This window comes from Fundulus heteroclitus, chromosome 3, assembly GCF_011125445.2.
Source record: "Fundulus heteroclitus isolate FHET01 chromosome 3, MU-UCD_Fhet_4.1, whole genome shotgun sequence".
In the NCBI taxonomy this organism is placed as follows: domain Eukaryota; kingdom Metazoa; phylum Chordata; class Actinopteri; order Cyprinodontiformes; family Fundulidae; genus Fundulus; species Fundulus heteroclitus.
In genome coordinates, this window is record NC_046363.1 from 4572508 (window position 1) to 4589164 (window position 16657).

General features: G+C 45.0%; 1 protein-coding gene across 1 annotated transcript in view; it reads right to left on the reverse strand.

Moving 5' to 3' along the window:
* Positions 1-3095: 3095 nt before the first annotated feature.
* Positions 3096-16657, reverse strand: part of snrka (SNF related kinase a) — a 35200-nt gene continuing 21638 nt past the window's right edge. The window contains exons 5-8 of the mRNA XM_021308279.2: positions 13936-14070; positions 7787-7976; positions 5798-5898; positions 3096-5607 (exon numbers count right to left, since the gene is read on the reverse strand). Of these exons, the coding sequence (XP_021163954.2) occupies positions 4461-5607; positions 5798-5898; positions 7787-7976; positions 13936-14070 (1573 nt within the window). The 3' untranslated portion in view covers positions 3096-4460. The remainder of the gene's footprint in view (positions 5608-5797; positions 5899-7786; positions 7977-13935; positions 14071-16657) is intronic.

Here is a 16657-nt window from a genome sequence, read left to right on the forward strand (position 1 = left end):
CTCCTCTGACACGAAGGAGGCCAGCACGAGCCGCGGATTGTCATGAACTTGAGGCGGGATCAGAAGGGAAGGCAGTCCAGGACTGAAGCAGCTACAGCGATGGGACAGAAAGATAACATGATGAAGACATTAGATCCAAAACAACCTTCTTTCTTTCTTTTAATAGAAGGCATCAAAACGTTAAGGCTGGGTCACACTGCAGGATTTTTAGCCCAATTTCCTCCTGATCTTCCCCTTCTGAGAGGCGCCGATTATCACCGTCTCTCCTCAGATGATCTTAAGAGAATATCCTGCCGTGTGTGATGCGTTAAGAGGGATCAGGTCCGCTCCGTGGAACGTTGGGACCACTCAGACCTCACATCAGGATATTCAACATGTTGGATCGTCTTGTTGATATCCTAGTGTGTGAGGTGTCTCCTGAGGACCAATGAGCACGCAGCCTGTTGAATGTGACGTTAGCCAATCAGAAAGCACGATGAGGGATTCCCTGAGAGAACAACCCTCAACTCTCCTCCATTTCATAGTGCAGTAAGTGTAGAGGACCCGGTTGTGTTGTCTCCACTTCTTTAACCCACACCTTTTCTGTTTGTTTTTTTCTGTTAAAATCAGTCCACAGACTATTGCCATTACTTTTCCTGCTCGTCCATGTTTATTTACTCTGAACCGACGTTTGATCATGAGAGGTTTCACAAGATTTCCCGTCTGACATCTGAATGATCTTAAGTGAAATCTGTTTGTGTGGTGTGTTGAACTTGCTGTCTGACCGGACACCACACACTGTATGACCAAACATCTAAGATTTTGTTTTATTATTACATGTGCTGCCTCAGGCTTTGAAAATGGGCTGACTATAAAATCCTGCTGTGTGAACCAGCCTTAACAGTAAATTATTGTTGCATCCAAGAGCTTTAAGAGAAAGAAAAGCTTTTCTAATATAGGTGCGGCCCTGGGGGAGGTGCTGCTGGTCTGCTGCTGGTCTGCTGCCAGCCCGGCCAGCCGGGGACGTCCCTCGTCTGGATGTCGGACCACACAGCCGTCTCCAGCTGATGCCTTCAGGAACGTTTGCCTTTACTGGGCAGATTTACTCAATAGTTATTTAGGGAACTTTGCGCTCAGATGTTTGCTGACGACTGCATCATTACTGAGGTCCAACATGTTTATGTAATTTATGGTACCACATCTGAGGGGGCTGTTCCACCAGAACCAGGTCCAGTGTGAAACCAGTGGTACTGCTGACTTTGCAACAGTTCCTCCAGCGGTTCAGAACCATCTCTTAGCTGGGTCAACAGAAAGAACAGCTTTAAGAGCAGGAAGCGGACTCACGGGACTGAAAACCCACTTAAAGATACCAGAACCACATTCTTTTAAACCTCAAACGTTTGTCTTCCTGAAACTCTGCTTGAGTTGAGATTAAAGGAAAAAAAAATCAGTAAAACATCCCAAAGGTTACCGTCTGCAATCCTCCTGCTGTTTACCGTAACGCGTGTCAGGCGCATCCAGAATGCATTTACAGCCGACTCTACCACCGCCGCCTGTGGCCCGCTTTACAAATCCAGCTTCAAACCGGGAGACTAGCTCCTGTTTGCTGAGCGCTCACGTTGCTCTCTAATGTAGAGGAACCAAAACCTCCAAACTGGACTTGTCAGGATAACACAAAGATCGGACACGGACTGGAAGAGACGGGTCTCCAGCTCGAGCACCAGGTGGAAAAACAGACCATATCTGCTGCTGTCCTTCAGGCGTTTCATCTTCTAATGTTGAACTGGACCAACTACACGCTGTCAGTGGGATGTAAGACATCACGGACCAGTAAGATGAGGCGTTCCTCTCAAATCACATGACCTGGACTCAGGAGTCCATTTAGACAGATCTTGTACCGCTCTACAGCTGAGCTTCCCAAAGCTGGTTTGGAGATCCTGGATCTGTTCCAAGTGTTGTCTGCAGACAAACCTGGAGGGATTTTAGGTGACAGACCATCTGTGAAAATGACGGAACGCCATACTTGGTTTTATTTGATCTGCTTTAAACACATAGGAACCTGAGACAAAGGCAACGGATATACAGGCGCATATACTCTGATGATGCCCATGTGCTACCCTGTGCGTCTGAACCCAGCTCTCCTAGGAAGGTCTCAGAGCTGTCAGAGAACATCAGCATCATGAAGACCAAGGAACCTGGCAGACAGGTCAGGGAGAAAGTTCTGGTTCAGTGTGAAGCAGGGTGAGGTTAGAAAACATCCCAATCGTTGATCATCTCCCAGAGCTCTGTCCAATCCATCATCTGCACATGGAGAAAACTCTCCATGTCTGCAGACCTACCAAGACACGGACGTCCACCTAGCCTGACAGGCTGGGCTGGGAGAGCTTCAGTCAGAGAAGCAGCCAAGATGGTGACTCTGGAGGAAGAGGAGGTGGGACAAACTATTGGATGTGCACTGCACACCTCTGACCCTAATGGAAGAGTGTCAGCAAGAAGCAGTAAGAGGTCCTGTTTAGCACAAGTCCTGTAGTTCAGATTAGACATCAACTGGACTTATAGGAGTATAACGTGTCTGGAGGGAAACTCTAAGCTTAAAACACGGTGGTGGCAGCATCATGCTGTGGGGACCCTTTTATTTCAACAGGTAAGCAGGTCAGAGTGGATGAGAAGACGGAAACATGCAGTCAGATGGAGACTGGCATGGTCTAGAACAGTGGTTCTCAAATGGGTACGTGAGATTTTAAAAATGCATATATTTAAAACGTAGCATCCGTGCTAAAATCCTTTAAAAATAATTGCTTCATAAATAGTTCAGGAAAATATGAATGTTATATTTCAGTAGGCGATTCAATTTGATTATCCTAAAAACCCAGAGCCCGGCTCTGGGGAAAGATGGCAGCTGAACACTGCAGCACACAGAAAGCACGCTTTGCCTCCTTCAGTCAATGACTGATCAAAGCAGAGAAACACACCGTGGCTGGAGAACACCAACAATGAAGCACAGAGTGTCACTGAAATGTCTCATTAAGAGCAAAAACACTCTGTTCAATGTAACAATGGTAAGACGTCAGTCTTCTTTTTGATTCTTAAAATATTTTAAGATGCTAAATATTGTTATCTTTTATTTTTAGCAAGTTCTGCTTTTATTTAAAATTAAGTTAATGATTTCTCTTTGAGAACAGATCTTTACTGTGATCCCAAAGGAGGACACTTTATGTTGATAATTGTTTTATGTGCAAAAATCTTTATTTATTTATTTCTTTTATGTCCAAATAGTTCAAGAGAGACCACTACAAGTGAGGTGTCTTGCAAATTTTAAGGAGTTTTATAGGGATCATGTTATAGCTTTAAGTGGTTATATGGTCACTGTTTTCACTGCATTAGTTTGAATCACTACATTTTAGTGATGAGAAATCTTTGTAATACATTTAGTAATAGTTTATTAACATTTAAATTTCCAAATGTATGTGTTTATGAGTTCCAAAGTTTCATTAATTAGACTCTGACAGCACAGTGATCTGTTTTAAGTCTGTTTTCTCAACTAAAAATGATCTGCGCTGTTAGGGGGTACTTGGCTGAATAAAGGCTGAGAACCACTGGTCTAGAACACAGCAGAATCACGTTAGGAGAACCTGCTCCAACATCGTCTACATCCAATCTGTCTCCAGATGTGCTCCAGCTGTATTAGAACCAATGGGTGAAACTTTCTAGTCTGTAGATGTTCAAAGCTGGTAGAGAGATACCCAAAAGACCCGCACCCAAGGGTGGCTCTACAAGCACCACCGTTTTCAGATGGCAGAAGATAGAAATGAGCAGCAGGAATCGTTTCTGCTGGTCTGTCACATAAAATCCCCATGAAAACACTGAAGCTCCTGGTTGGAACAGCACCAGAGGTGGGAGAGTAGAAGGAGGACTGTAAACTTGCTGTGAGGTGCCGCATGGAGCCACCTTTGGAAAGAGTTCTCTCTTAACAACGGGATGAATGTTAGACCGGCTGGAGGACCCAGGCTGGAGGACCCAGACTGCGGCACGCTCTCATTTAGAATTTGGTCTGAGCGGGAAACGTTATTCAGGAGAATAAACGTGACCCTGGCAGAAACCTGTCCTAGAACCTTTTCTGAAACCAACAAGGCTTCTGCTCTCCATGCTTGCAACATTCCAAGTTGATGTTCTGATATGACCCGTGCTCGGAGAACGTACTCTCCACACAAAAGTAGCAGATTTCTGTTCGACCAAACATGCTTTTAAGCACGTTGCGCTCTGTCCTGTTTAAAGATGACTGTAACCGGCTCTCTCTAGTGGTTTCAGCTCTTGGACAGTTTGGACTCGCTGCTACTCTGCTTGACATTCAGCTGAAGAACGTTAAAGTGCGGTTGGGTTTAAAGAACGAGGGGAAACGGGAGAACACGTCCTCCTACAAACGAGCGGCAGAGCGGGGGTGGGACAGGAGGCATGAGGGACAAAGTGGAAGGAGGCGTTGGTCAGATGACCTGGCAGCAGCTGGCTGGAGCCGAGCTACACAGCAGCCCCTCCCTGGAGCCCCGCTGGATGTTGACAGAGATGGTCTTCTCACACAGAGGTAGTTGCAGCACGCCCTTCTTCAGGGCGGTCATGTTGCTGTGAACGTCCCTGCTGCCGGGCCCGGTCTGCAGGCCGGGCGCCACCGCTTTCTGGTGCAGGTGCAGCACGGCGTGAGTGCGTGGAAGGCCAGTGGTGGTGGTGTTGGGGAGGGTGACGGAGTCCGGGCTCTCGCTGGAGCCGATGCAGATCCTCCACGCCGACTTCTCCTGGACTTTGACATCTCGAGGGTCTATGATGAGCTTGCCCCCTCCCCCTCGCGCCCCCCGCCCGCCGCGGTGCTGCTGCAGCTGGGAGCTGAGGCACAGGCTCATCAGCTTCAGACTCTCCACGAGCTCGGAGCCGCGGCTCGCCGTGCGGGACGGCCGGGATGCCACGCTGAGGGAGGGCTTGGTAGAGCTACTGTTGTTGCAGCAACTGGAGGGCCGGTCTTGTCCCTGGTTGCCCCCCCCTGCTCTCCCGCTCCCCCCTCCACCACCGCCACCTTCCCTTTCTCCGTTCCCACCAGCACCAGGAGGACTGCCTCTGTCAGCGCCAGAGGAGCCGCCTCCCTCAGACGGGGGTTTCCCCTGCCCGGAGCTGCTGCCCCCTCCGTTGCCCCCCTCGCTGCCGGGGGGCCCCTCGCTGCTGTCCCTTCTGTTCCAGCTGTAGGTGAAACCCGAGTCCTTGTCCAGACGCCTCCTGTGGCTCTCGGAATCGTCGTCGCTCGTCTCCGAGCTGGAACATGACGACCCCCTTCCCTGGCTCTTGCGCCTGTGGTAGTGCTTCTGCGTGGGCCCCGGGGACGTCGCCGAGGTGGCCCCGGGGCCCACGCCGCCGGCGGTCCCGGCAATGTTCATCTTGAGTCGGCTGAGCTTGGGCGGCAGACCCTCGTCCATCTCACAGTCGTCGTCTGACTCGCCCTCCTCCTCGAAGATCTGGTTGAGCACCGGGGCGCTCTTCCTGGAGGTGAGGCGGTTGGTGATGGAAGGAGGCTTACGCCGCAGGATCACTTGGGTCGGGAGGGGGGAGGGGTCCTGCTCTTCCTCCTCCTCTTCATCCTCCTCCACTCTAACAACCACACAGAAAAGAAATGACCACTTTAGAAGGGGATCAACAGGCAACATGTAGTTTTATCAATTCATCTGATCTATCAACTGTTTGTGGTTCAGTTTAGAGAATTATGGCTTCAGATGGGAGAGCCTGGACTGAGCGGAGGTTCTGTGTTTCTCCTAAGCTGAAGTCAGGAAACCAATCAGACCTGAACAGACAGATTCTCTGCTTGGCTGCTGCCGTGGAGGGACCCTGAGCTCTGAAGGTCCCAGGAGGAGGAGCAGGGCCACAAGCTGCTGCACAGGCTCCCTGTGAACACACAGTACAGGAGAAGCATTACAGGCAACGCCTCACACACAGAGAGACACAGGCAGCATCACAACACACACCTGTTGGCCCTAGAAACATGTCAGTGACCAGAGCTGGACGCTAAAATCAAAATAACATACGAGGAACAGAACCAACACAGCCCACTCAACCCACGCTGTGCAGTGGAAGGCATGAAAGTGGTCTCCAGTCACAAAGTAAACCTTGGTGTTATTTTGATCAGGAGATGACGTTTACATCCCATATTAAACAGCTTTCTAGGATTTTATTGTCAGTGACAAAATTTTATCACTAAAATTAGAAACATTCTGTCCAGGAGTGATGCTGTAAAACTAGTCCATGAATTTGTTACTTCAAGGCTGGACTATTGTAATTCTTTACTATCAGGAATTCCACAAAATGCAGTTCAAAGCCTTCAGCTGATCCAAAATGCTGCAGCAAGAGTTCTGATGAAAATCATCAAGAGGGATCATATTTCTCCAATTTTAGCTTCCCTTCATTGGCTTCCTGTTAAATCAAGAATATAATTTAAAACTCTTCTTCTAACGTATAAAGCCCTTAATAATCAAGCTCCATCATATATCAGAGCTCTGATTACCCCGTATGTTCCTAACAGAGCACTTCGCTCTCAGACTGCAGGTCTGCTGGTGGTTCCTAGAGTCTCTAAAAGTAGAATGGGAGGCAGATCCTTTAGCTATCAGGCTCCTCTCCTGTGGAACCAACTCCCAGTTTTAGTCCATGAGGCAGACACCCTGTCTACTTTTAAGACTAGGCTTAAAATTTTCCTTTTTGACAAAGCTCATAGTTAGAGTGGCTCATGTTACCCTGAGCTACCTCTATAGTTATGCTGCAGGACCGTAATGACCACTATTCTTCCCTCTACTAGATATCCCTACTACCCTCCAATTTTGCATTATTTGCTCTCTCTGTTTTCTCTTCACAGCAGCTACATGTGGTCTGGTGTTCTGTTTAGCCGTCACACCATCCTGGACAGGGGGTACCAAGATTAAGATTGCTTTATTAGTCTCCCTTGGCAGAAATTATTTCTGTATCGACTACTGCTGCCAACAACTTCATGTTCTCCTGAAAATGATGAATTTAGCCCTTTCTTTGTGATTAACTCCATCTCTCTCCAGCAAAAAGGATCTAAATGAACTATTGCTTCAGCTGATGAAGCATCTTCATCCCTCCTCAGGAGTTGTTTTTCTCCTAGGTAAAGCCTCTAAGAGACATACTCCGGCCATTACGTTTTTACTGTTCTTTCACATAGAAAACTCAGTTTACTGTGGACTGGTTCTATATAAATAAGCTGAACTAAACCCACTCAGGATCCACAGAGAAACAGAATGATCAGGGCTTATGTGTCCAGACCAGTTTCATCAGAACCAGGATGAACATAAAACAGTCTATAGGAGCACATCAGCCTGACGAGACCAGCTGAGCATCCTAGACAGGGTGGCCTGGGCTCTGCATTTCCTTCAGCGCAGGTACATCTGCAGCTGCAGTGGAAATCCATTCATCCAGCTGTTCAACATCTTGAATGAACTCCTGCCCTCCAAAGTCAGTTACAGTCAAAACTCATTTAAACCCATCATTAGTAGGTGGGAATGCTTTCCCTTAATGGTCACTGCTATTAATGTTACATGTCACCATCCTATTCTGTTTTTTTTTTTGTTATCAGACAAACTGACAACACCTCACCGTGGAAACATGTCAGCTATGTTTTAGACAAAAAACAATGTGTCTGATAACAAAAGAAACTAAGTCGTATATTTAAAACATTAACAAAGAGCTTTATTGGAATGTTCCATCTGATCATGACTAGTCATGATAAAACATTTTTGCACGTGAGGTGAAATGTGATGAAAACCTGAGCTGAGTCGGTGACTGAACTCTCCTCCCGTCGGCCCAGGTCCATCATGCCTTTAGAGCGATGCCCGTTGAGCAGGTTCTCTGCACTGCGAGCAGGGGACTGGGGGCCTCCAGCGTGCGAGATAGATGAAGAAGCCAAGGTGTCCTCTATGTCCTGATGCATGTCCACTCTTGTTGGCCACGACTGCCTGCAGAGAGGAGACGGAAACGGCTTGGTTTCATCGGGTGAACGGACCTGGTCCTGACAGGAACCGGACCAGGGACAAAAGCCTCTCTGACAACATGAATGACATCAGACACCATCTGCAGCCGTTTGACTTAGTGAAGAGGACTAATGAACAGCAGCTGAGAGGCTCACACCTTCAAACAGCTTGGTCCAGAGAGCAGGAGGAAACTACTGTCCAGGTGGAGTGCTAAAGGGAACCAGCCGCTCTAAGTGTTAAAGTTGGGTCGGGGAAGATGCTGCACCCTGTAAAGCTCAGAGCTCTGTGACTGTGGGCTGCAGATATTTAGGTGCGGCTCTAAGACTGTCAGGCTCAGAGCCTTAAAAATGGCAGGTTGTTAAATTAAACCACAAACTTTAGGGTTTTTATTAGGATGCTGTGACAGACCAACACAAAGTAGAGTACAACTGTGGCGTGAAAGGAAAATCCTTCATGGATTAGACATTCTTTAATGAATGAAATCTCAAAAGTGTGGAACTAAGTTTTATCCAACCCCAGCAGTCATTGGGCTGCTGTAGCGTGAACCTCCACCCCGGTCACAAGGGATCTGCAGCCGCCAACAGGTTTTCTTTTAGGGCATGGTGGGACCCGTTGGCAGAGGTGCATATATCTGCAGGTGGTCCACCTTCTCCACGTTCAGATGATAGACTGAACAGAGTTTTTAGAACCTAACCCTGTTTTATGCTTCTCCACATCTTCCTCCCTGACGTGTCTGCTGTGTTCCTTAGTCTTTATGATGCTGATTGTTCTCTAAAAGACCTTTGAGGCCAGACACAGAACTACTGAACTCTGGTTACTGACTGGGTTATTTCTGAAGGCAATGGATAGCACTGGATTTACATAAAAGTATCAGAGTAAGGAGGCCTCAATAGATTGTTTGTTTTTTGTAAAAATTTAGAAATCATGTAGAATTTTCCTTCCAGTGAACAAAACTTGGTCTATTATCAGTAAATGAAAAACACCTCTAAAGATTGTGTTTGTAACGTGAATAATGTGAAAAAGAGTCTGAATACTTTTGTGAGGTCCTTGTTCAATAAATGTGTCAGACCAGGTTATAACAGCTGCTGTCACAGCAACAGTCCCGTTCTAATAACATTAACTACAAATCAACAGCAGGGGAGGAAATGATCAAAACATGGAGCAGCAGGAGCATCATGGCAGAGAATCAATAATTCAGCTTTTGTGTATGTTCAGATTCCCTAAAGCACAGGTCCATGAACAGCAGTCAGCGCTCTACACCGTCCCTCTGCTGGATCCCTGGGGGGCTGACATTTAGCTTTTCTCCTTCACAGCTGAAATCAGTCACACACATAGCTCTCCATCCATCTCTTCACAATTTACATGAAAACCCAGATTTTTACACACGTTTTGACTGAATCTGTGGTCCGATGAAGAAAAGTTGCTGAACCAATGTTCTACCAGCACTAGGACATCACTAGGTTAGCAGTATCAGGTTTTATTGTTATAAAACTGAAGGATTTTACATCACACTGTCATACTGTAAAGTCCTTTTAACAAGATGCTCTTTAAAAGTTCCTCCGGCTGTACGGCGCATGGAGAAACGCAGTACTAACCCTTCACTCTGTTGGTTATCTGGCTGAAAGAACGCTCCACGCTCTTTAGTTGTTAGGAAATATTTCCAGTCAAGGAAAAGACATCCATGATCTGGAAGCTAACCTTCTTTCAATAGTATTTAGTTAGAAATGATCTGATCACATTGGGACACGCAGAAATGAAATTGTATCCGAACATGGTCCTCGGATCCTTAATTATGAGACATAAAGAAAAAAGACATTACTGCCATAAGCATATTTCACACCCTGATGCAGCATGACACTGAATCCCACACTCCTGGTCCAAATACACATGCTTTACTCCAGGAGCGCAGAACACGATCTGCTTCATCTCCTCATGTGATAGCAATGACTGATCAAACTGTGATAGCATTTCAAAGGAACTCCACCCATGACCTATATTAGGGCGGAGCTGTGTGAAAACTACAGCTTCAAAGCTGCGAGCCTCATGTCTTTTGCGCAGCCAACTGCAGGCTCTATCTGAGCAGATTGCCTGAATAATCAACCAGCTAACATCTGTTTGACAAACTGCCACTGTAACTGTGCAAAAAGAAAAAAAAGACTGTCTCCAACAAAATGGGTTCAACTCTTGAGCCAATTCTCTTTACGATACATATGCTTCCAACAGATAAAGTTTTCAGACATGGGATTTATTTCCACTGTTATGCTGATGATATTCAGCTATATTTCTCCCATAAGTCAATCAATTACTTCAACTACAGGCATGTCTTGATGACATCAAATCCTGGATGACAAACTTTTAAATTCTGACAAGACAGAAGTTTTCATCTTTAGACCAGAGTCTTTGAAAAAAAGAAACTGCTTAGCAATTAATCTAATTCGGATGAAATTTAACTGCTCTAAAGTAAACAACCTGGGTGTTATTTTTTACCAAGACATGCAATTTAAATCCCATATACTGAAAAACTGGTCCATGCATTTGTTACTTCAAGGCTGGACTATTGTAATTCTTTACTGTCAGGAAGTCCACAAAATGCAGTTTAAAGTCTTCAGCTGATCCAAAATGCTGCAGCAAGAGTTCTGATGAAAATCAACAAGAGGGATCATATTTCTCCAATTTTAGCTTCCCTTCATTGGCTTCCTGTTAAATCAAGAATAGAATTTAAAATTCTTCTTCTAACGTATAAAGCCCTTAATAATCAAGCTCCATCATATATCAGAGCTCTGATTACCCCGTATGTTCCTAACAGAGCACTTCGCTCTCAGACTGCAGGTCTGCTGGTGGTTCCTAGAGTCTCTAAAAGTAGAATGGGAGGCAGATCCTTTAGCTATCAGGCTCCTCTCCTGTGGAACCAACTCCCAGTTTTAGTCCATGAGGCAGACATCCTGTCTATTTTTAAGACTAGGCTTAAAAATTTCCTTTTTGACAAAGGTTCTACAATGTGTGCACAATTATTAGGCAGGTTCTAGTTTTGAGGATGAAATAAAATTTTTTAACTACAGTGCTTTTGGTCTATTCAAAATGTCAATAAACCTTAGCCCTGAATGTTTAAGAAAGTAAAAGTGAGATTTAGGCTTTCTGAGGAGAATATCTATGTGTGCACAATTATTGTGCAACTATTAGTGTGCAGACTTATTATGCAACTAAAATAAAAATTAAAACTAAAATAATCAGTGACCTATGTAGCCACCCTTTTTTCAATAACAGATAGCAGCTTTTCATTCATGAATCCATTCATGGGGCATGGGAGTTTGCCTAACCAGTCTACATGTGTTTTGTGGATCTGGAGAAGGCATTCGACCGTGTCCCCTGAGGGATCCTGTGGGGGGTACTCCGGGAGTATGGAGTGCCGTGCCCTTTAATAAGGGCTGTCAGGTCTCTGTATGGATACCGGTATCAGAGTCTGGTCCGCATTGCCAGCAGTAAGTCGGATTCGTTTCCGGTGAGAGTTGGACCCTGCCAAGGTTGCCCTTTGTCACCGATTCTGTTCATAACTTTTATGGACAGAATTTCTAGGCGCAGCCAAGGTGTTGAGGGGATCCGTTTTGGTGACCTTAGGATCGCGTCTCTGCTATTTGTGGATGACGTGGTCCTATTGGCTTCATCAGGGCGTGATCTACAGCTCTCACTGGAGCGGTTCACAGCTGAGTGCGAAAAGGCCGGGATGAAAATCAGTGCCTCCAAATCCGAGACCATGGTCTTGAACCGGAAAAGGGTAGAGTGCCCCCTCTGGGTTGGGGAGGATGTGCTGCCCCTAGTGGAGGAGTTCAAGTATCTTGGGGTCTTGTTCACGAATGAGGGGAAGATGGAGCGGGAGATCGACAGGCAGATTGGTGCAGCATCTGCTGTGAAGCGGGCGCTGTACCGATCTGTTGTGGTGAAGAGAGAGCTGAGCCAAAAGGCAAAGCTCTCGATTTACCGGTCGATCTACGTTCCTACCCTCATCTATGGTCACGAGCTTTGGGTCGTGACCGAAAGAACGAGATCCTGGATACAAGCGGCTGAAATGAGTTTTCTCCGTAGTGTGTCTGGACTCTCCCTTAGAGATAGGGTGAGGAGCTCAGTCATCCGGGGGGGACTCAGAGTAGAGCCGCTGCTCCTCCACGTCGAGAGGAGCCAGTTGAGGTGGCTCGGGCATCTGTTTAGGATGTCTCCTGGACGCCTCCCTGGTGAGGTGTTCCGGGCACGTCCCACTGGGAGGAGACCCAGAGGAAGACCCAGGACACGCTGGAGGGACTATGTCTCCCGGCTGGCCTAGGAACGCCTTGGTATTCCCCCTGGAGGAGCTGGCCCAAGTGGCCGGGGAGAGGGACGTCTGGGCCTCCCTACTGAAGCTGCTACCCCCGCGACCCGACCCCGGATAAGCGGAAGAAAACGGACGGATGGACGTAAATCTCCCATTTAAGAACATTTTGCAAGTGTTTAAAGTAGGGCTGGGCGATATGAAGAAAATCCAATATCACGATATCTTTGGGCTATATCACAATACACAATATATATCACGATATGTTCAAATAACCCTGAATAACAAATGTTTTTAGCCAACTAGTGCCTAAAGTTGCATTGGTATATCTCAAAAAAAATTTTGTTTGAAAAATTTATTGCAAAATAAAAATGTATTTAATGTTATATTTTAGCCATTTTTTAACCACAGCCGCACATAGTATTGTCATATTAGAGCTCTTTCGTGATAAACACTGGACCTTAAAAACAGAACATCTGTGGGGGGTCGACACGCGGAGTTTACAAGAGTTGCACTGGATGACTTAGGTGGAACAAATTTGTGCTACTGCTACCTTTTGTGGCAATGGTGTTATGGCATGTTTTGTAAATTGCCGCGTTTTGTCCGACATCCTTCCACCGCCTGAAAAGCCCGCTGTCGCCGTGGTTCTCGCTGTCTCGTCAACGTAAGTAATTGCACGGCTTCGTTGTTGTGTGTGCGTGTTTGCGCCAGAGCGCTTTCTGGCTTGGAGGCGGAACGAATGATGCTTTCACAGAATCAATCTTGCTGTGAAAATTTGCACACAATGGTCGCGATAAAGCCATTTTCAATATCGCGGCAAGGAAAACTCGAGATACATCGAGTATATTCGATATATTGCCCTCCCCTAGTTTAAAGCTGAGATTTTCTTAACTCGCGACATTATATCAGTTATCCTGTACAAAAGTAAACTGCTGCCATTTTGGATACAAGAACCATAAAACACACCTCCAGACGTCAGGGTGGTGTTTGGCTCTGCCACTGTTGCTATGTACACAGCACTGGAGAATCTGATGACACTCGCCTCCTCCTCTAGTGTTTTAAACCAGATATGAAGTTAATCAGCTGAGAGCCTTCAGATTCCCCTTAGAGCACCTGGACATCCAAGTCAGGATGTCAGTAAATGGCTGCTTTAAACTGATTCTCCCAGCTCTGCTCAGTAAAAAAGTTATGTGGTTAGTTGGTGTGGTTCTGTTACGTCTCTCCTCCTCTTAGAGCGCAGGAACAATGGTGGCGAGGAAAAATGGAGCAAATATTTGGACAGCTGTGCGATAAACTAAACAAGGACATGTCTGCTTAGTTTATAGCAGCATGATTCCAAAAGTCCAAGCTTTGACTAAAAGAAATGCCAGAATTAACAGACATCTGTAATAATGATAGAAAATAATGACGAGAGAGATAAAGGCTGAGACTTGAAGGATCTCTTTAGAGCTCACAACGTTTCCTCGTCTGCTTGATGATTAAAACATTTGGAGCTCAAACGGAGCCTTAAATGTGACTGGGATCGGTGGAGCAGCGGACAGTGAGAGGTCTTTCCCACACAGTGACTCAGAGCCTTAATTTAGTTGCTGCAGATTCCCGAGTTCTCCCTTTGCAGCAGCATAAGATGTGATGTAAAGACGTTACCTGAAGTGTGCCTTGATGTTGCTGGGGCTGGAGGAGCGTGTCTGGACCTCCTTCTCCTGCTTCTCCCTCAGGATCCTCTCTGCTAACAGGTAGTATGTTGCCGTGATGTGGTTGTATTTGTTGGTCTCCAGAGCCCTGCAACAACAAACACATGATGAGGCTGCAGAACAAACAGGGAGAGTCCCGCTCAGACTTTGTAGGGTGGCAGACCGAACAGTTTGCATGTTAGGAGCCAAACTGCTGACAGAAACGATAAAAATAAATTCTTTTTCAAACAAGCCACTGTTTCAAAGTCACCGCACAAAGCCTTGTAAATGTAGGCATGCAAGCTTAGACCTAAACCACAAGCTACATTAGATTTTAATGGGGTTTTATGAAACAGACCAACACAAAGCAGTGCATTACTGTGAAATGGAAAGAACATCATTAATGGTATTACATTTTTTTTTTACGAATGAGACATCAGGAAGTAAAAAACCTTCAAGCAGCCACCAACAGGCTTTTCTGCTTTTCTTACTGTCGTTCTGCATTTAACCTCCATCCATCTTCCCATCAACTCTAACTGGCTGCTCTGCCTATGCTGGAGAAGAGCTTCCCCACAGTATGATGCTGCCCCCACCATGTTTCATCATGGAGATGGTGTGAGGCTGACATCACTGATCACATTCTGACACACAGTTATTATGCTTCCAATTCAAAAAGTGCCATTTTGCTCTCCTCTGATCAGAGCACCTTCTTCTGCTTGCTGCGTCTTCTACATAGACCGAGAGATTAAACTGAATTTCTTACTGGTTTTCCATCAGCAATGATTTTCTTCTTGCCACTCATCCACAGAGGCCAGATTTGTAAAATGCACAACTACATTTTTGGTCTTCATTAGCTGTAAGCTAGAATCCTCAAAAATAACACAAAACCACTAGAGATATTTCAGTCTGGAATGAAAACAAATGAGCCTTTCGTTGAGATTCCAGTTGGAGATTCATCTGTAAATGCAGTTCTCAGCAGAGGAAGACGCCCGACGGCAGCTAGGTACAGAGGTGGTAGAGTAGCCAAAAGCTGTACTCAAGTAAGAGTAGCACTGCTTCAACATATTTTAACTCAAGTAAAAGTAAAAAGTTGTCAGCCAAGAAATTACTCAAATATAAAATATTCAGTAAAAAGGCAGCTGAAGTACTGAGTAACTTAATCATAGCATCTCATGCTTTAATATTTAAAAACTTATGTAATCAAAAAATATAAGGTTATTTGCAAATTCTGGTATTTTAAAGAAAAGATATACTAAAGACATTAAAAACAAAAGAAAACTTTTCTAAATCCCCCCCCCCTCCCCATAAATCTTGTAAGCAATACTTACAGCAGTTAATGTATACAAATGGCTCAATGAGCTCAGCAGTTAGAAAATAACATTAAAATAACCAAGCTTGTATACAAAAAGATGTCTCACTTTAACATAAAGTCCAGGTTTTTGTCTCTGGTACATTTTTAGTTAAAACAAATCAGTTCTTTATTCATGAAGTTTCTCGCAGTAGGTAGAGTAGCCAGAAATTTATTCAAATAAAATTACAAAACAGGTGTCTTCCTCTAATCATGTAATGACTGTAGATTATATCTAGTAATACACTAAGCAGGAAATGTGTTATGTGAGCAATAATGGCTTCCTACTAGAGATCGACCGATACAATTTTTTTTAAGGCTGATGCCGCTACCGATTATTTTGACATCAGTCTAGCAGATATTTGCTACAGCCTTTTTGGGGCCAATTTGTAAACCCAGTATCGCTTTTTCTTCCTCCATTTACATGATAAAAATGACAATGATAACAAATGTTATAAAAGTCTCAAAACTTGCATTAAAACCAACTAATATTAACAATCAGCTTCAGACTGCAGTTTGAAAGGTACACCGAAAACCCCCCGTGTCACAACACTTACGGCAACACTTTGCTCATACTAAATTAATGTGTCACTGCAAGAAAAGAGCTTCTTTAATTCAATAGGGAGAAGGAAACACTGACCATCGCTGCAGTGTATGGACATTATTTTATGTAAAGTTAGATGCTCTACATGTAGTGATTGATTGTTTTTTATGTGCATACATGATTCTCCATGGGAACAAACACATCCCCAGCTGTGGCAGCTCGCCCACTGCGGATCAGACGTGGGTTTTTAGATAATGGATTGACAAGGGATGCATGTATCGGCCAATGCCGATATAGGACAACAAATGCAAATATTGGCCGGCCGATGTATCGGTCATAGGGTTGTTAAAAGTATTGCTACTCAAATGCTGTATCCAGATAGATACAATACTAATTTGGCATGGTACCGATACAAAATATTTTGCATACAAGGCAAACAAAGAAGGAAACCCCAAAGATCTTGACAAGCCTGTGAGCAAGCAGTGCGTTAAAGTGGTGGCAATGAAGTTGAGCAGCACAACAAACTTGGTCAAACATCTCAAGGACCGACACCCGGGCCTTCATGATGAATTCCAACAGGTTAATAAATTAAAGTTAGCTCACAATTTCATTTAAAAAAATCAAAGATATTACTGATAGCACGACCAGTGGTCCGCATTAATGTTGTGTGGTTAGCGGCGGCTAGCATGCTGCTAGGCATGAGTTGTATTTGGGTTATTTATTCAGCATTTATTTGTATACTTCTTTAAAGCACATTCTGTGTAAAGTGCCTTGAGATGACGTGTTGTGAAAAGTTGAATATAA